At 44.5% G+C, this 21,334-nt stretch overlaps 1 protein-coding gene across 5 annotated transcripts in view; it reads left to right on the forward strand.

Moving 5' to 3' along the window:
- Positions 1 to 21,334, forward strand: part of FREM1 (FRAS1 related extracellular matrix 1) — a 232,723-nt gene that overhangs the window by 125,637 nt on the left and 85,752 nt on the right. For all 5 annotated transcript variants that reach the window (XM_083185893.1, XM_083185856.1, XM_083185865.1 and 2 more), the window contains 7 exons: positions 1,128 to 1,313; positions 2,056 to 2,252; positions 4,903 to 5,125; positions 7,397 to 7,541; positions 12,628 to 12,769; positions 18,182 to 18,377; positions 20,614 to 20,878. In XM_083185893.1, coding sequence (XP_083042019.1) covers positions 1,128 to 1,313; positions 2,056 to 2,252; positions 4,903 to 5,125; positions 7,397 to 7,541; positions 12,628 to 12,769; positions 18,182 to 18,377; positions 20,614 to 20,878 — 1,354 coding nt within the window. The remainder of the gene's footprint in view (positions 1 to 1,127; positions 1,314 to 2,055; positions 2,253 to 4,902; positions 5,126 to 7,396; positions 7,542 to 12,627; positions 12,770 to 18,181; positions 18,378 to 20,613; positions 20,879 to 21,334) is intronic.

Consider the following 21,334-nt stretch of genomic DNA (forward strand, 5'->3'; position numbering starts at 1 on the left):
CAGCGATGGGGTTAAGCAGGACCTGGATCAACCACAGAGCACTGGAAGCAAGGCACCAAGTCAGGAGAGGTGAGTCAGAGAGCCGGAGTCAGCTGGGAGCTGTGAACGCCTCTGGAGACTCTTTGTACTGACACTGAACAGGCCTAGGCAGATCCCCTATATCCCTAGAGGGCGGCTGCCATTGGCTGTCAGGTCAGTATGGGTGGAAACCTCAGACATGAGCCAATCTGCTATTTGCCCTTAACCAAGATGGCGGCGCCGGCCTCCCGGCACCCCTACAGCACACACCGCTACACTTGCCGGCGTCCCACGCTGCCTGCTGCCCACCAGACTGCCGCTGCCTGCTGCCGCTGACCTGGAGACCACTACACGCTAGCCGACGGCGGGCGCGGACGGGTGAGTAGTATGCCCGCCGCGCACCACCGCGGCTGCGTGTGACACGGACGTACGCTCACTCTCACGAGCGGTGACATAAGCTGAGTTTTCCATTGAAAACAATAGGGACCCGTCCGTGCAAGCTGGCGTACGCTCAGATCTCCGCAAGAAGGCGGTGGGAAGACGGACGAGAGACGTCCGTAAACGGCGGCGTACGCTCAGTTGTACGCCAGTTGTCGGAGTGTAAGGGCCGGCCCGTCCGTGTACGTTGGCGTACGCTCATTTGTACACCACTCCCCTTCTACATTGTTTATGCCCGTACGTATGCGGCTGAGTTGTGGGTGGACTTAACCCCAACGGCCGCGTGCGGCTAGCGTACGTTAATAGCGAACGTACGCACGTTTGGCCGCACCGATCAGAATAAGGCCCATGGTGTCTGCATTGCTACTGTCCCATTAAAAACTATTTTATAACACCACACCCACCCTTGTGCTACTGTGGAATAAGCACTACTGATTTTTTTGGAATGCATTAGACAGAAATCTGAATTTTCTTTTTTTTTTTTAAACAAGAAACTGTGCTAAAATGGTGCAGTTGTCTACAAATTGTTTAAATAAAGTTTTAACATGTTTTAAAATGGTGGTCAAGCATAAAGATATGTACACCTGTTTAGCTGCACTTTATTACACACAGCAGACTACCAAATAAATGCCAGCATTGTCTTACCACATCTTAACTTGTTTCTTGAACAGGTGAAATATTTATTGTGGACGAGGGAAGGTCAAGCACAATTACAGTGAGCCATTTATTTGCTAACGACCCAGACACAGACAATAACACATTGCAGTTTATATTAGTGTCTCCTCCTCAGTACGGCTACATTGAAAATATCCTCCCATCTCCAGGGTTTGAGAAAAGTAACATGGGCATAAGTATTGGTAAGTACGCTGCCGTAGTTAAATGATAATTCATACAGTAGAGCGGGAAACTTGTAGCCCCTGTTGCTGAAGGCCATTTTCCTCAATGCCCAGCAAGCTAACCACAATAACCAGAGTACTGAAGGTTGTCTATTCCTGCTCCTAGCTGATAAGGAGCATTCACAAAACAAATAAAAGTCAATTTTTAATATGCATAGTTCCTTCTTAAATGATCACCATGATTTTACATATTTTATTGTTCCCGTAATAGAATTTCCACAGCATGAGGCATTATTTTATAAAGCTACAATGGAATGTTGTTATCTTTCCAGAAATGCTGCCACCTTGTTTAAAGATGGTACATTATGCAAATATCTGTCAAAACTGAAAGGGTGGAAGCTTGGTTTTTATTTTTTGTAGCTATGATGGTAAAAGCATGTATACAGTATACTGCTGATAGTATTACAAACCAAGTACTAGCATTGCCTGCAGCCTAGCTTATAGTAGTTAAGGTGCAAAGGAGATAACTGGCTTGCCTGCGGATGTGCATATACATGGCCTATCTCAGTTGCATTTGTGATGTTTATTACCCAAGGGCGACTGTTTGTTTACATGCATATATCCATCATCACAGATTCCTATTTTGCAGTCGGCAGAATAAACATCCTTAAAATTGGTTCATGCTTGGGTTAGACATTCATCTGCTATGAAAATATTTTTATTTCTTCTTGCAAAAGAAAAGTAAAATACTTCTGTCTCCCAGATTCATTTCTACTGAAGGACATCTTATCTCATAACATAAACTATGTACAGTCAAGACATTACCGCCTAGAGCCAACTGCTGACCAGTTTACATTGTATGTCACCGACGGGAAGCATCGCTCGCTGGAGAAGCCATTTTACATATTGATTAACCCTACAAATGATGAAGTACCCGAATACATGGCCAGAAACATTACAGTAAGGAATGTTGGCAATGGAAGCGTTATCTAACGGAAGTGTTCTAAACAGTCTTAAGCTGTGTACACACGGGCATAAACCATATGAGTGGCCATATTGCCAGCGATTGGAGTGTGCACCGGCGATAAATCGCCGGGTGCGCGCTCTCGTTTTCAGTCTCCTAATGGTCGCTGGTCGGAGGAGCATGCTCCTCCGACCTGCGACTTCCCCTGCCTTTTCTCCCGGCAGTGTGTCATTTTCATCTGCGACCATCTCTGTTCGCTGATTAAAACGGAAAACACTGAGCAATATGATTGCTGAGCAATATATTGCTAGCAATACATTGTGAGCGATCATATTGCTCCGTGTGTACACAGCTTAAGGGCCAGATGCACTAAGCTTCAAAAGTGATAAAATGGAAAGTGATAAACAGCCAGCCAATCAGCAGCTACCTGCCATGTCACAGAGTGTTTTTGAAAATGTCAGGCAGGAGCTGATTGGTTGGTTGTTTATCACTCTACATTTTATCACATTTGAAGCTTATTGTATCTGGCCCTAAATGAGGGAAAATGTCTTACCAGAATAATAGCATCATGTGTCCCCCTAGCAGCATGCTGGCTCATTACTATATGTTTTGGAGTAGATCAAAGATGATAAACTTTGGCTTACCTATGTGGAAAAGCTGCTACTGTTTCACATCTTCTTCCATGTTATGTGCGCTTTTACTTTTCTTTTCCCTAAATAATAATACGGTTCCACATGGATTTTTCGTAACGTATTGACATAGCAATGTATTTCATTGTCAGATATTTCATACATTATGGGGTATACAATAATCTACATCATGCATGTCCAAACTATGGCCCTCCAGCTGTTGTGAAACTACAAGTCCCAGCATGCCTTGCCATAGTTTTGCTATTAGGGAATACTAAAAGTATGGTAAGGCATGCTGGGATGTGTAGTTTCACAACAGCAGGAGGGCCACAGTTTGGACATGCCTGATTCTACATGGATAATGATCATACATTGTGTATTACTTATACTTATATGATGTTATTTTACTGTCTTCATTAATTTATTGCAATAAGGGGAGGTGTAACTATTATATGTGTTGTTATTTTATATTTGAAAGTTTTAATTACAGTTAGTAAAATAACAATGGTAACTGTTGGTGGGGGTGGCTACTGTTTGGCAGAAACATGAACAGTCAGCAAAATTACAGCAGCCTTTGGTGAATGCTATCTGTAGGCAGCTAACAGAGTGTGCTATAGTTGGAATGAGGAGAGTCGTTGGATGGTGGGAAATGAAGAACAAACTACAGTGGCCGTTGTTGAAATTTTAAGACAGCCATCAATTGGCCGATATGACGGTCTGTCACCATTTATCATAACGTAACCTACTGCCCAATGGTGTATTTATAATGGATGCAGTGTGTGGTGCACATAAGCCCCTGAGTCCAGGGAGGCTCCCTCCGCACATGCTGCACCCATTTTTATGATACTTTGCCCTCCTGAGTCTCACAATGTCTGCAGTGCTGCGGAAATCACAGGAAAAATGGCCACAACACAATTTTACTGGATATTTGCACATGCTCATTAGAGTCTGAGCCCGGTAGAGCTCAGTCTGTGTAGCGCTGTGCGGCTGCCAGCAGGGGGGATGGGACCTGGATGGAGGAGGCTGCACACGGGCCTCCTCCTCTCATAAAGCACCCCTGCTACTGCCTCTTCTGGTTCAGGAGAAGGCTTTTGCTTTAGTGTTGCATGTTGCATTGTTCTCTGCCAGTTCAGAGTAGCTGTGTAGCATAATTATTCTCATTAGCAGTGGAGACTCATATTTAGATTAAGTAGGCAGGCTGCCACTACCTCTGTGCTGTGAGAGAAGACAACCACCAGTCCCAGGTCCCAACACCTGTGCAACGGATCTGGCCAGTACCACAGTGTGCCATGTCACATAGAATTAGAATACAGGAACATTTGATAGTGTTTTAGCCCGAACCCTAACCAACCCCGCCTGCAGCCTAACCCTAGCCCACCCCTCCTGCAGCCTAACCCTAACCCACCCCTCCTGCAGCCTAACACTAACTGCCCCCCCACGAACACACAGCCTAAGCCCCACCCTAAAACTAACCCTAACCCCGGCACTTTTCATTAGGATCTGTTGGGAATCAGACCCTCGAGATACTGCTATCGGCATTATGACTGTTCGAATACTAAATCCCCCTACTGTATCATATACCTTGAGTCTATTTATGGCAGACTTCGATCTTAGCAGTGTACGGGCATTTTTCTTCCTATACCGTAATGTCTCATGTTAGTCCACAGAATATTAGAGAGAAGTTAAATGATTGTAGAACTATTTGCTATTTCAATTATTAAAGGAAAATAGGTAGCATCTTAGATATCTATTTTCCATGACTTGCCATTATATTGTGAAATATGTATTATGCTATCAAATGTATCTAATAGCAAGGATGTCATGATAGCTATTTAAATCTGGACACATAAAATACACATACTACAGAGAGTGTATGAGATTCAGCAACCTTGCTGCATTTGTATATTTACCGAACAACCCAAGCTCAGAACATGAGTGCAATTAAAATATTGGTACTAGATTTTGGGTTTATATAATAATGACAATTGTATGCATGTTCTGTTTTTCTTTTCTTCAGCTGGAGGAAGGTCAAATGAAGGAACTTAATCCATCTGTAATTAATGTATCAGACATGGATGTCCCGCAGAATCACTTAACATTTATTGTTACAGTACAGCCCCGCCATGGTTTCATTATGGAAAAGACCTATGGCACAGACTACTTGAAGCAATTAACTAAAGGTCTCATTAGTAACACATTTCCCATGATACATGACTTCACACTGGAATGCCTTAAGAATGGTATGTTAGTAAGTAACTTGTAATGGAACCCAGTTGTGCCCGCTTTCCACTCTGTCTCATCCCCTGCTCTGCCTCTGAGTGCTGTCTGCTTTGCCCTCACTCTGTCCAGCCTGGTCTTTTGCTCTTTTACGCTGCACACCACCCAACTTCACTGTTGAATCCATTGGAATGATGGAACTTACATGTAGAAAAGGGACAGACTGTGTGTACATATATATCACAGACAAATTTATTGAATGATATCTTAGAAAATCTCATCTAGTGTGTATGAGGCTTTATACCAGGGGTGGCCAAACTGGTCCTTGAGATCTACCGATGGTCCACGTTTCCAAACCAGCTAGCTGGTGCACAGCTGTGGCCATTACTAACTGTCACATTTTTAAACATGATGCATTCATTCCTGCTATAGATCCCCAGGTGGCCTGGAAAACATGAACTGTTGGTAGATCTTGAGGACAGGTTTGGCCACCCCTGCTCTACATTATGCTTCCAGCAGAATAACACAAGCTCTGGTATCTGGCTTTGGACTGCCACAATTGTTCCCACATGCAGTTTCAGTCCTGCTTCCTGCAGGATAACATAGGCTCTAGCATGGTCTTTGAATTGCTGGTCTGCATGCCACAGTTTCCCAGTTACAGTATAGGGTCATTCTGTCTCCCACAGGATGAACCATGACCATCCTACCTGTATCACTGTTTCAACCCTATCTGGGCTGTGTGCAAAAAGCCAGCCTCGAGGTGTGTTCCCATACTACTTTTCTTCCTTGTTTGGGTGGATGTCTCCTGTCCCACACAGAATGTGCTACTCACAAGTGCCATCACTGGTGATACTTCCAGTGAAGGCAAGTTATAGCTTGGTGCTTCTCTCTTTGAAAAAAGGGAAAGCTATATTGATCAACCATAACATTAAAACAATCTAATATTACATAGGCCCTCCTTGTGACACCAAAACAGCTCTGTTCTGCTGAGTGGGCTCCACAACATCTCTAGATGTCCTGTAGTATCTGGCAACAAGCCGTTAGCATCAAACCCCTTTAAATTCCTTTAAGTCCTTTAAATTGCGAGGTGGACCTCCATATGACGGACTTGTTTTCCATAGAAGCCAAGTTGTACAATAGATGCCAAGTCAACACCTTGAACTCTGTCATTCATGAATTCTGTCATTCATGAACAATTTTTGCAGTGTGGCAGGGCACAGTATCCTACTGAAGGGAAAAAAGAATGTACAGTATGTGAGTTATTTGATGATGATAACAGGTGGGTTCCTCCAGAAATTCCTGAAACTCATCTTTCCCCTCTTCACTATCACTGAAATGTTGTAACAAGAAAACAGAGGTAGTAACCCTAGGGCTGCTGGAGAGCGCTAGCTGTGCAAAATCACAAAGCCACAATAATTACTTGTATTGTATTTTATATAACCAAGTCCATAGCAAAACTCATAATGTGCTGTTGCACAGAGCAATTTCTTATTACTGTGCAGGATTTGCTGCTTCTTATCAAAGGTGTGTAACCTTTTTTGGAGACAGAAATGGAGATAAGCGACAGACACCAATAGGTATATGTCGCTTTAAGAAGCGCAGTCCTGCTCAGTAATTTGAATACAATGGATTTAGGTAAAGTGGAAATATTTATTAAAATCATACATGTTATGTGTTGTAAGTCTTGTCTGTCTGTTGAAATTATTGTGCACAACTGTCTATATGTATGAATTATTATATGTATGATTTTAATAAATATTTCCACTTTACCTAAATCCATTGTATTCAAATTACTGAACAGGACTGCACTTCTTAAAGCGACATATACCTATTGGTGTCTGTCGCTTATCTCCATTTCCAAGCTCCTGAAATGGCCTGATGCAACTAATGCTGCCTACACTCAGATAAGTTAAAGTTATTGGAGGACAAAGGCAAGTCTATAATAATGTTCTCTGTAAAATGTGTGTGGCTAATCAACATGTCGGGATTATAGGAGGAAATGTTTTAAACATTTTAAAGAGTGGACAAGTGGGGAAGTTGCCTGTAGCCACTAAGCAGCTTCTAGCTAATATTTATGAAGTACATTCTATTAAATGATAGCGAAAAGCTGATTGGTTGGTATCTTCTACACTTGTCCACTCCAAAGAATGCTTGATACATACTGTATATGTCGTCATTCAGCTAGCCTCAATATGTCCCATGTAACTTTGCCAATGTTGGAACCTATTAAATCCCTACATATATAGGTAGATAAGTAGAGAGACAGATACAATAACCATTCTTTATTGTATTAGGTATGAAGCTGGTGTATGTGCATGATGACTCTGAAAATCTTTCTGACAGCTTTACAATCCGATTGTCAGATGGACAACATGAATTGGAGAAAACGATTTTTGTCACTATCATAGGAGTTAATGATGAAAAACCAGTATTGACAAAGTAAGGTTGCAGATTATCCCATTCTTTAGATAATGTTATGCTTCATAGAGCCAAATGGGACTTTTAAACTTTAATGTGTCTGCTGTTATTATTAACCACAGCTTGTTACCCACAGCTTCAGATTCCCATATAGAAAAGTACCAGAAGATAATGGGTAGAGGGATTGGGTCAGGCGACTCGAGGAGATGACGTACAGTATTCAATCAGAAATATGTTATTTACAGATGATATCTGATTCATTATTACAAAAGGAATACCATAAATGAATGTCATATTTACCTGTGACATTTTCCCCTGAAGGTTCCAGCAGTCAATAGTGAAGGCTGCAGTGGACAATAGTGAAGGCTGCAGTAATCCATATTGAAGTCTGCAGTGGTCAATAGTGAAGGCTGCAGCGGTCCATAGTGAAGGCTGCAGCGGTCCATAGTGAAGGCTGCCAGTGGCGGATTCAGGGGGGGGGCACCCGGGCACGTGCCCCCCCTGTCATTTCATTTTGTAGCTGAGGAAATGAGGGCTTTCCAACGAGCCCAGCCGGGCACGTGCACATGCCCCCCTGTCATTTCATTTTGTAGCTGAGGAAATGAGGGCTTTCCAACGAGCCCAGCCCCGTATCTCTAGCCCCCCTGGAACCAGAGATATCGCCTGGCAAAGCTGTAACGTTTTTTCCCCATAGGATAATATGGGACCCGTCAATTTCGACCCCCACCCGGTTCCGACGGCTGCTAGTTCCCCCCTGGCATCACAGAAGCTTGTGGTTCTCATCCAATTCCAAATCGCTGGGCCTTTAATATGATACCAGGCTGGTCCATATCGGTCAATCGGTTCCAGAGATATTACGTGTAAACTATTTTTTTTATTTTTGAAATGTAATTTCATGGCTGTTCATGTTCTTTGAGGGCAGATTACTCTGGAACCAAACGTTCCAGTTTCACTGGACCAAAATCATTCAAAGCCCACACAAAAGTTCTCAATATGATACTTGTCTCATGTAAATGGATCAGTTGGTTCCGAAGATATAGCCGGTTAAATAAGCTATCTGGTTAAAGAGGGGGAGGGGTGGTTTTCTCTCCCCCTCACACCAGAAAATGCAGGGACTAGGCTGGTGTAAAAGGGGCCAACCTGGGAATGCATTTTCTGGTGTGAAAGGGGTATTATTTCAAATAGCCGGAACCTGCAGTGCTCTGTATGCAGCCAGGCTCTGCCACTGTCAGTGGCTATCACTTCTGCCTGGCGGCTGTCCCCCATTTACCGCGAGCATGTATTCCCCTTGGCAATGAGCATGTAATCCTACATGGCAATGAGCATGGAACCTCTGGCAATGAGCATGGAACCCTTGGCAATGAGCATGTAGATAAGCAGCACTTATGTAGCATATTTTATTGACATAATACATAATGGACATAATGGCGTGTAACTTAACGTGTAATGGACAATGAGTGTAAATGTTTAATGAGCGCCTTTGGTGGACAATGTTCCTGTTTATGAAACGTATTGTGAATTTTGGCTTAATCTGTGTGGCATTATGTGAATTCTGGCGCAATCCGTGTGGCATTATGTGAATTTTGGCTCAATCCGTGTGGCATTATGTGAATTTTGTCTCAATCCGTGTGGCATTATGTGAATTTTGTCTCAATCCGTGTGGCATTATGTGAATTTTGGCTCAATCCGTGTGGCATTATGTGAATTTTGACACAATCCATATGGCATTATGTTTATTTTGGCTCAATCCATTTGGCATTATGTGAATTTTGGCTCAATCCGTGTGTTGTTATGTAAATTTTGGCTCAATCCGTGTGGCATTATGTGAATTTTGACACAATCCATGTGGCACTATTTGAATTTTGGCTCAATCCATGTGGCATTATGTGAGTTTTGGCTCAATCCGTGTGGCTTGATGTGAATTTGACACAATCCATGTGGCATTATTTGAATTTTGGCTCAATCCGTGTGGCATTATGTGAATTTTGGCTCATTCCATTTGGCATCATGTGTAAGGGGCAAGTATAATGGGGTCTAGTATTTTGTTGCATAATGTGTAGAAGTTGTATATGGTGTTGTACACTACACTCAAGGACACGCCCCCTGTTGAGTGGCCACACCCCATTTTCCAGAGCGCGCCTTCGGCGCGCGCACAACTACATCCTTCACTTTTGTCACCATGGTGGGCCTGCGTACTTTAAATGCCAGGGCCTATTTTTAATCCCATTCCCACCCTCTCTCTGCCGCTCTCTTAGCATGTACACTGGCACCACTAACACCACCCCTCCCCCACCTAAACCCTCTTTTATCATGGTGCCCCCCCTGTCATTTTATCCTGGATCCGCCCCTGAAGGCTGCAGTGGTCAATAGTGAAGGCTGCAGTGGTCAATAGTGAAGGCTGCAGTGGTCAATAGTGAAGGCTGCAGTGGTCAATAGTGAAGGCTGCAGTGGTCCATAGTGAAGACTGCAGTGATCCATAGTGAAGGCTACAGCAGTCCATATTGAAGGCTGCAGTGGACAATAGTGAAGGCTTCAGCAGTTCATAGTGAAGGCTGCAGCGGTCCATAGCGAAGGCTGCAGTGGACAATAGTGAAGGCTGCAGTGGACAATAGTGAAGGCTGCAGTGGTCAATAGTGAAGGCTGCAGTGGTCCATAGTGAAGACTGCAGTGATCCATAGTGAAGGCTGCAGCAGTCCATATTGAAGGCTGCAGCGGTTAATAGTGAAGGCTGCAGCGGTCCATAGTAAAGACTGCAGTGATCATACTTTCATCAGTGCTGTCCAAATAGGAGTGGTTTTCTTCCTGCCTCTCCTTTCTGACCAACATGTACTCGCAACTAGCAATATCCTCCATCGTCCTGCATGGATAGACAATGGAGGACATTGCTAATGACCTGCGGGAGCATGCATTGTTAACAATGTAGTGTGTACAGTATATGCACAAAAATATACAGATGGTTGTTATCATGCAAATCATTAATGATATTTTCTAATGTGTACGCACCCTAAGTAGTACTGTTTGTATAGCTTAAACCAGGGGTCCTCATACTATTTTGCTCTGGGACCCCATTAGACAATAGAAATAATGACAAGACCCCAGCAAGTGACTGCAGAAGGTCATCACATCACGTGTGTAGTCAGCAGACCGCACATACATGGCAGCATTGTGGAGGCACAAAATGATGCGAGGAGTCTAAAATAACAGACAATTCAACAGATTTTTCAGACTGACTGAGATTAGAAATGTCATCAGCCTGGTGGTCAGCAACATGGAGTCGCAACCTCATGCTGAGAAAGTCGGTACCCACTTTGGGGCCAGGACCCACAGTTTGATAACTGCTGGTTTAAACAGATAGGGACATATATATAAAACTGGGATATAGCAATATTTGTCAAACATAATTGCAATGGTTACCAGTATTTACACTTTTGACCAGAAATAGAGCAAACATACTGTAGTTTAAAAGCAGATCCAATCACAATTGATATAGTCCCAGTCAATGGCAGAGCTTGTGAGCCCAATTGCAAAATATAATTTAGGCCCCACTCTTCCACCCCAACCCAAGATCGTAATATACAACACGGCTGTGGGTGACAGGGAAAGGAAGACTGTGACTGTGTAAGGCAGGGGGAGGCAGAGTGTGACAGGGGGCCAGATGTACTAAGCTTGAAAAGAGATACAATGGAGAGTGATAAACCACCAGCCAGTCAGCTCCTACCTGCCTTGTCACAGGCTGTGTTTAAAAAATGACAATTAGGAGCTGATTGGCTGCTGGTTTATCACTCTCCATTTTATCACTTTTCAAGCTTAGTACATCTGGCCCCTGTCACACTCTGCACTCCTGGCACTCAGTCAGACATACTCTGACAGTCCCAATTACACCGGTTGTGAGCAGGGCCGGCAAAGTAAATCTTGGTGGCCTGTACACTGATATTTCTGGGCCCCCCGCCCGTCAACCCCCCCTTCGCCCTTCAAACCCCCCCCCCCCTCCCCCTGGCATGCGGCCATGCCTGGCTCTCTCTGAGATGAGCTCCAGGCAGCTCTTTGCCTCCTTAGTCCACTCCTTACCTATACCATTGAGGATCCAGGGGGGCTTTTACACTTCAGTCTTCAACTGTGTAGTAGAATAGAATCTCCGTCCACAGGAAGACCACAGCAGCAGGGCAGGATTCCGAAGGCAGCCACCACAGTGCGGAACACAGATTATGTGTGCTGCGCATGCGCAGTAAGGTCAGTGACGCGGTGCGTAGTGCAGCATAGGAGACAGCCGACTCAGGCTCAACCTCCGAGTGCTGAGTGGCTGACCTGGACAGCGGGCGGACAGAGTGACAATCAGCACTGCGGCAGGTGGAGAGACCCGAGGGCGACGGCGCGCACAACACAAGTGAGTCGGCTGTACAGAGCCAGCCCAGCACAGACACCAGACTGCCGCGGCCCGGACCGTAGAAACAGGGTTAACACAGACAGGCCCATGCCGGGCTCTGGGCCCTTCAGATCACCGGGGCCCGTCACACATGTCCCCCTTGACCCCCCTGTCGCCGGCCCAGGTTGTGAGTTGCCTTTAATTCACAGACAGAAATAAATCAGAATAAAATGTACAGCTGTCTGTTAATTAGAGGCACCATGTGACTGTGACCATCAGCGCTCATAGGTGGCAGGGCTCCGCTAACAGTCTGGAACACACATAGTTCACAACTCTAAATTAGGCCCCGTAATCCTTATGACTGCAACATGTTTGCCCAATTAAATACAATTTCCAAAATCATTAGAGACCCAGCTTTTTTTTAAAAAAAGTAATGCTTAGTAAATTGTGGTCTGGTGTGTTTTAATTTATACTATAATACAAACCAAGGGTCAGATGTATCAAGCTTCAAAAAAATTAGCTCCTACTTGCCAGCTTCCACCTGGCAAGTAGGAGCTGATTGGCTGGCTGTTTATCACTTTCTATTTTATCACTTTTTGGAGCTTGATATATCTGGCCCTAAATGACTAATAATGATTGTATAACTAATTTTTGAACAGTTAAAGGGATATGTATTGTGCATAAATTAGACACTCCCTACTTACTGTATATCAACTGAAAATTTCTAAATATTTTCTATTACAGGCATTGTGATTTAGAGCTGAGCATAGGTGAACATTACATCATTTCAAGTGCTGTACTCTCAGCTGAAGATAAGGATACTCCCAGAGAAGAAATTTATTATATAATTGATAGCGCTCCAGGACAAGGAGAACTTCAGATAAAGGTTTAAACTGATTCACTTACATTTAATTGGACAATAAAAGTTTCTTCCCACTAATTAACCATATCATATTGTATATACCAAGTAAACTGCATATATGTATGGATATGTTTCAACCATCGCTGTGTATCTTGTATTCAGGAAGTTGCCAAAAGCAGATCTGTCTGTATTTAAATCAGTATATGATCTCCCGGCTCTCTCACTGCCCTGTCACTTCCATAGGCACACAGGGGTAAATTTACTGGCATTTGTATCTCAGTTTAAACTTGGCTTGGCTGGTTATGAATGTACACAATGTACTTTATTTATTTTTTGTAAATCCGGTATTTTACTAATCTGTGTTTGCTGGATTTGTGTTTTCTGATGGTGCACTCATTCTTGTTTGGCTGCTGGCAGCCTAAAGGTATCCATACATCTACAGATTGATTGTCAGATTGGGCTGGTTGGAACAAAAACCTGGTAATATCTGAATGACAGTTTTCCAGCATTTCAAAGCGAATGGTCAACTATCATTTGCTCTCATCCATTACCATTTTTGTTCCAACCAGCCCAATCTGACAATCGATCTGTAGATGTATGGCCAGCTTAACACCCCCGAACATGAAGACGGATGAGTGCAGTGCTTCTTTGTTTAACAGTTAACAAAAGGGTTAAATGTAAAGAAAAACAAACTGTGTGGGGTCCCTTCTCCTAAGCATAACCAGCCCTGGATTCTTGGAGGTGGTCCTGGTTACTAAAATACAGGGGAAAAAATTATTGAGATCCTCCTTTATTGAAAGAACCAACACCGGGCTCGAGTGACCTCAATTGACCTCAGTTATCCATGCAAACTGCTGGTTCCCTCCCATAGACTTCTATGATAATTTTTTTTAACATAGAAGTGTATGAGCTCTACTTTTGTGACAGCTCAGCCAATCAGGAAAGCACTACTACATGGTACACCCTGATTAGCTGGCTTGAATGCCCCGCATGCTCAAACTTGTAGTTCTCCATGTAGAAGCATGTATGTGAATCCTGCTCGGACCTGTAGTTCCACTGGTAAGACACAATATTAATTATATTTTTCATACTTGAATTCAATTAATCCACCACCCACAGCCCAGGAGTGGCAAGCATAGCATTAGGCTTCAGTCCGGGCCCATGGGTGCCCTGGAAGAGAAGGGCGGCACTTGCCCAGGTGACCTTAGCCAACTATTACCCACCAACTGAGACTAGTCAATCAATTTATCTAATAAAATCTGTGCAGGGTCATCTAAACAGTGGGTACTTATGTAGTATCTGGGCTGCCGATTTTTGGATTGTATGCCTTAAGTTAAGGCATACAATCCGATGCGATGCGATGCGATATCGCATCGCATCGCATCGCATACAACCAAATCGCATGCGATGCGATCCGATGCGATGGGCCCGATTTTTCACCTATTGCACCTAATTTTTAATTTAGGCTTTGGCACAGGTGGCAAAAATTGGGAGAAAGGGTATTTTAGGAGGTTAGGGAGGAGTAAAATGTGAGGGTGTTTGAGAGGAGAAAGTGCTGTTTTGAGAGAGGTGATTTTGGAGGAGATTTGGATACGGATATGGCTACAGCTTCCACGTCAGCAGCTGCGTCGTCGGCAAGGCTGTTTACATTGCCGCAGACTGAAGAAGCTGCTGTTCTTTTCCTGCAGCAACATGGCCTTCTGCCCACCACAGCCACCTGCGACAACGGGCATCCCATGCGCCTGAACATGGCTGATCAAAAGTGGCGGTGTTATATCAAGGCTTGCGGCAAGAAAAAAAGTGTTCGTGCTGCGCTATTTAGTCCTGGGTGCCGACTCCCTTTTGTCACAATTGTCCGTTTCATATATTTGTGGAGCCAGGAGTTGACATCAGTGGAGTTGTGTCAAAAGGAACTGAATCTGTCAATCAAGACAGTGGTCGCATATAATGCGTTTATGCGTCAGGCCTGTGAGCAGGATATTCTTGCTCAGCCGCAGCGCAAGATTGGAGGCCCAGGAAAAGTGGTCGAGGTGGATGAGACTCTTTTTGTCCGTCGTAAGTCCAATGTGGGCCGACTACTTCCCCAGCAATGGGTGTTCGGCGGTGTCTGCAGAGAGACTGGGCAATGCTTCATGCTGCCAGTTGCCCAGAGAGATGCTGCAACCCTGATGGCTGCTATTCAAGCTAACATCGAACCTGGGTCCACTGTGATGTCGGATTGCTGGCGAGCATACCGAACCACTGATTTGGAGGCGGCTGGCTACACTCATGCCAGGGTGAACCACCGTTTCAACTTTGTGGATCCAGAAAGTGGGGCACACACCCAGAACATAGAACGTTTATGGGGTTGTGTCAAGTGGAGGAATAAGTGCCATCGTGGAACAGCTCGCAGCAATCTGACCAGCTACATGACCGAATTTGTATGGCGCAAGTCCCTAGCTGGCGATGATGTATTTGGCCGTATCCTGCATGCCTTAACATTACTTAATAAGTCACATTAATTTGTTTGTTTGCTTTATTTTCTGTCACAAATATATCATTAATCCTTAACTACAGTTGTCATTAATGTGTCAGATGCAAGTGAGATTGAGTGAGATATGTGTTTTTCATACCCCTACTATCCAAGTGGGCATGGAGTTGGATATAAACCTGTGGCGAGCGCAGCGAGCCACCGAGCCCGAAGCGTGGCGAGCGCAGCGAGCCCCGCGAGGGGACGCAGATTTCTTAAACAGTATTCTGCGTCCCCTCGCGGGGCTCGCTGCGCTCGCCACGCTTCGGGCTCGGTGGCTCGCTACGCTCGCCACAGGTTTATATCCAACTCCATGCCCACTTGGATAGTAGGGGTATGAAAAGGACCCCTTTTTCCCATTGAATTACATGTTAAAATGGACCAAGTCTATTTTAACATGTAATTCAATGGGAAAAAGGGGTCCTTTTCATACCCCTACTATCCAAGTGGGCATGGAGTTGGATATAAACCTGTGGCGAGCGTAGCGAGCCACCGAGCCCGAAGCGTGGCGAGCGCAGCGAGCCCCGCGAGGGGACGCAGAATACTGTTTAAGAAATCTGCGTCCCCTCGCGGGGCTCGCTGCGCTCGCCACGCTTCGGGCTCGGTGGCTCGCTACGCTCGCCACAGGTTTATATCCAACTCCATGCCCACTTGGATAGTAGGGGTATGAAAAGGACCCCTTTTTCCCATTGAATTACATGTTAAAATGGACCAAGTCTATTTTAACATGTAATTCAATGGGAAAAAGGGGTCCTTTTCATACCCCTACTATCCAAGTGGGCATGGAGTTGGATATAAACCTGTGGCGAGCGTAGCGAGCCACCGAGCCCGAAGCGTGGCGAGCGCAGCGAGCCCCGCGAGGGGACGCAGAATACTGTTTAAGAAATCTGCGTCCCCTCGCGGGGCTCGCTGCGCTCGCCACGCTTCGGGCTCGGTGGCTCGCTACGCTCGCCACAGGTTTATATCCAACTCCATGCCCACTTGGATAGTAGGGGTATGAAAAGGACCCCTTTTTCCCATTGAATTACATGTTAAAATGGACCAAGTCTATTTTAACATGTAATTCAATGGGAAAAAGGGGTCCTTTTCATACCCCTACTATCCAAGTGGGCATGGAGTTGGATATAAACCTGTGGCGAGCGTAGCGAGCCACCGAGCCCGAAGCGTGGCGAGCGCAGCGAGCCCCGCGAGGGGACGCAGAATACTGTTTAAGAAATCTGCGTCCCCTCGCGGGGCTCGCTGCGCTCGCCACGCTTCGGGCTCGGTGGCTCGCTACGCTCGCCACAGGTTTATATCCAACTCCATGCCCACTTGGATAGTAGGGGTATGAAAAGGACCCATTTTTCCCATTGAATTCCATGTTAAAATGGACTCAGTCCATTTTAACATTGATTCCTATGGAAAAATCGGGTCATCGCATCGCATCGAATCGCATGGTCGCATGCGATGCGATGCGATCTCCCGATCCGACCCGATTTAGAAATCGGCAGCCCAGTTACTACATAAGTACCAAACAGTGTTCTAGGCACTGGACAAAGCAATGTACTGGTGCCCTAAATCACCCAATCGTGAGAATAAATAAAAATAAAATCATAGATTACCCCTCCTGCAGTCTTGCACTGTCTCTACACATGCTTCCATACAGTGAATGGCTTTCAGAACTTGGATTGATGGATAGCTCCAGCCATCCAGCCATCCGTTAAACCGCATGCTGACAGCTATTCAACGTCTGGTTGCAGGCTGAGGCAGGTGGAGAATGCAGGTAGAGAAAGCTGCCTGGCTGCTATGATTGTGTGTAATTTGCAGTCAGAGCAGCAGCATTCTCTGCCTGCTTCACAAAAAGCTCTTTAGGCACTGGACCAGGGGAGATGACACTCGGGCTGCCCCCCTGCTCCCCCCCCCCCCCTGTTTAAAGCTCCCTAGCTATCATGGCACCCTGAGCAGCTGCATCATATACGTTAGGCTGGCCCTGTCTTTGCGTATGTCCTTGCTAAAATAGCTTTGGAATCCTGATACCAGCAATATTGTTCGATGTGCTAAAATATATCACTGTGACCAAAGAATAATAACATAAGGCAGCTGCATTATCGGTATCAGTTATCAGTTATTTTGTTTCTATGCAGGGTAAATACTGGCTGCTTTATTTTCGCACTGCAATTTAGATTTCAGTTTGAACACACCCCACCCAAATCTAATTCTCTCTGCACTTGTTACATCTGCCCCACCTGCAGTGCACATAGTCTTGCCCATTTTGAGAACAAATTATCCCAGGGATCAAATCTGAATTAGGCCCATTGTTCGAAGTGATTTATTACTGCTTGCATTAGTTCACGTGCAATTTGCCATTTTACATTACTGGATATTATATGACCTTTTTTATAAGGCATGTTGCATTATTTGCATAACATCCTTTTAAATTACTTTGCAAGGGTAAAATTACTTTTCAATAATTACATGAGAGATATCAATACCCTATGATATTATTACTAGTAGTTCTTTTGTTTGTGACCCGTGCCATCCCAGAAGGGCACCTTATTTGCAAACAATGTAATTTCCTTCATATTTTGCCAAAAGCACACATAGGCCCACATAAAAGGTGTGCCCAAATGAAAAGGAGACTTTTGTAGGTAGGTAGGACAGTTTCCTGACCAGAGTACACCAACTCTAAATTGTTGTTTGACTGTGTTTGTTAATGTACTCAGAATATATATTTTCATTAAACACTATAAAGGGCATATTTTAAAACAATATTTCTATTATATTAACCATTTCCAGAGTGTCTTTATGTTTTTTCTTTAACATTCTGTTATTTGTGCCTGTATTATAAAAATATGTTATGTTTCTCTCTTTCCTGTCAGTGGTACTTTACATGTAGTGATTAAAAAATAGAACTGTCACTTTAAGTGTAAAAATGTGTTCAATTAAAGGAACATGACAAGTGGGTGAGCTTACAGACTGGAATGAAGTGCACTCAAGTGGATATTGATATGAACCTCATCAGATATGTTCACAAAGGATCAATTGGTTCAAATAATCAAGACAGCTTCTCTTTCCACTTGTGGGACAGCAAGAACAGATCACCCGAGCTGCAGTTCCATATTATGATCAAAGATATGAAGAAGGGTAAGATAGAAACATGTGTATGATAATTTGGACAAGTCAAAACCATAAAATCTGTCATGGCTAGTGTGGCCAAACCCGGGATCGGGATCTGCGGGATTCTGGGATTTGGCCCCAAAATCACTGGAGTTTCCAATCCCAGGATTTTGGGATTAGACTGCGCATGTGCATGGGACTTCTACCCAGGTCCTGACCAGGGTAGAACATGGGCATGACCTCGGTAGAGGACAGTGTAAACAGGTATGCCGAGTCATCCGACCCGGCTCCCGTTTACAGCAATGGGGGAAGCTCAACCTCCGGACCACAGCGTCCTGCGGACAACACGGAGGTTGGGCGGGTGGCGCACACAGCCTCCACTGCTGTCTTCTGTACTCAGCAGCGGGGGCAGGGAGGAGGTAAATGGATGCCTGTGTGCGGCATCAATTCACCTCATGGACAGGGGATGGGGGTACACAGGGGCTGCCCCGCAGTTTATCTTGGTGCTGGGAGTCCCGGCGCTTGGAGATGATGTAATCTCCAAGCGCCGCCCCCGTTTACACTGTGGGTCGGCACCGCAGTCTAAACGGTGCAAATCCTGGATCTGAACTGACTTGGAACCGTGTTTCAAATACCGGGTTGGATCCAGGATTTGGGTGTAAAAGGGGTATTAAAGAACACATTTGAAAGATATACTATGGAGACTATTTAGTAGTGAAATGATGTTTCAATAATATTTATTGCCAGTTATTTATATAGCACAGACATTGGGCCTAATTCCGACCCGTTCGCACGGCTGCTAATTTTCAGAGCGCTGCGATCAGGTATACGCCGTCCTGCCAGAGTGAAAAACCTTCCTTGTGCAAGCTTGTGAATTGCTTACTGTAGCACGGCTTCCAAAAATGTTGCAGGCCTGTGAATAACTGAAAATCCATTTGCAAGCCGCTCAACATTTAATGATTTCTTCAGTGTGTGCAGTCTGTGAGTAGCCCAGTACCTACTCATCTGCCATAGAAATAGGCTGTTCAGGGCCAGAGCTGATGTCACATGACTTCCCTTCAAATATAGGAATTAACCCGTGTGCATTTTACAAATGTGAATCTTTTACACGTACAATGATTGTAATGATTATTAAATAGATATTAAAGTATTTTTTTTTATTTTATTTTGGGCCTTCCTAAATTACACCGGTACTTGTGTAGTTTGTAAACTATCTAAAATAAAGTAACTTAACTCCATGCCAACGTGGATAGTTCATACCCCCACTATACATGTTGGCATGGAGTTGATTTTAGAGCGTAGCGAGCCACCGAGCCCGCAGCGTGGGCGAGTGAAGCGAGCCCCGCAAGGGGACTCAGACGCACGGTGCCAGCATAAACTACACAAGTACCATTATACCCCTTTTACACCAAAAAACCCAGATCCGACCCGGCATTTTGAACACAGATCCAAGCCAGGTCGAATCCGGGATTGTCACCATTTACACTGCGGTGCCTAACCGCAGTGTAGACGGAGGCGGAGCTTGGACATGACATCATCTCCAGGCGCCGGGACCGCAATCACCCCCGCTGAGACGGGGGCAGAACAGCCCTCGTCCGGCAAGTGAATGGATGCCGAACACCAGCATCCATTCACCTCCTCCGCTGCTGTCTGCAGAGTACAGCAGACAGCAGCGGAGGCTGTGTGTGCCCCCCTATTGATGTAAACAGGAGCCAGGTCGGATGACCCTGCGTACCCGTTTACACTGCCCTCTACCCAGGTCCTAGCCGTGTTCAACCCAGGTCAGGACCTGGGTAGAAGTCCCGTGCAAAGGGACATGGTGTGACCCATTTACACCGCCGCTGACCCAGGTCTGACCCGCCGCTGACCCGGGTTTTTGCGGCGGTGTAAAAGGGGTATAAGTCTCTAATTGTTCTGGTGGAGTATCCTCCTATCTTGGGTCGATCTTTTCATTATTTCATTGTAAATATTTGTCATTTATGATTTGTATACAATACAAAATGGTGCCTTTGCAAATGCTTCCTTCAGCAGTGGAAAAGTTAGCTCACACCTGCTTCAAAACAAATGGATAAAGAAGGATGCTGTCAGCTTGTTCACAGCTTGTTATTGAATCTCTCCTTTTATAAATCGATGGCTGTACAAATCCACATATCACGATAGATAGCAATGCTACTTATGCAAATAGCACATGTTGGTAAATGCATGTAATTTATTATATAGATTGCTATGATGTCCTCAGTGATCATTTTTTATCCACCATTAGGAGACATTGCAATATTTGTGAAAACACTTCATGTATCAAGGGGAGACAGGGTCATCTTAAGTACTAATGTCCTTCTGGCTACTGATGGCACTGATAAACCAGAAGATCTGCTCTACTTGCTCTCCTCGCCGCCTCAGTACGGGCAGATTGAATATGTTAACCATCCTGGAATTCCCATAACAAGCTTCAGTCAGATGGATGTGGCTGCTCAGACTGTCTGCTATGTCCACAATGGCAAAGCTGCAGCTGCTGCTGATATGTTCAAGTAGGTGTCTGGATGGCAAGCCTCCCCTGTCTGTCTTTTCTTTCAAAGCTAACAGATGATTTATTGACCTAATCTCTCCAGTGCCAGGAGACCACTTGGTAGCCTGGCATTTCTTGGCACCAAAAAAAGCACATGAAGTGTTTTTTAATCTATATTTATTTTAAAGCTTTAGGTCTTGTCCAAAATCATCTTCTTACAGTTTAATGCTTCATAAGGTTTCGTTTAAAATCCATTTATTTATATTACATATATATGGATCTTAGACACAATGGTCAAATATTTTAATTCATAATGTAATAATCACTGCACTATAGTTAGCCCTACATTGCTGTTTTATCTGCCACAGATTTATTACTAACCATATTATTATTATTATATGCATATCAATTGTAGTTATTAAAGCTGGGGATAAATACGCATTTAGATTCATACATTGTTCATACATGTTCACATAGT

The sequence above is a fragment of the Crinia signifera genome, chromosome 1 (assembly GCF_055691185.1).
Source record: "Crinia signifera chromosome 1, ASM5569118v1, whole genome shotgun sequence".
Lineage (NCBI taxonomy): Eukaryota > Metazoa > Chordata > Amphibia > Anura > Myobatrachidae > Crinia > Crinia signifera.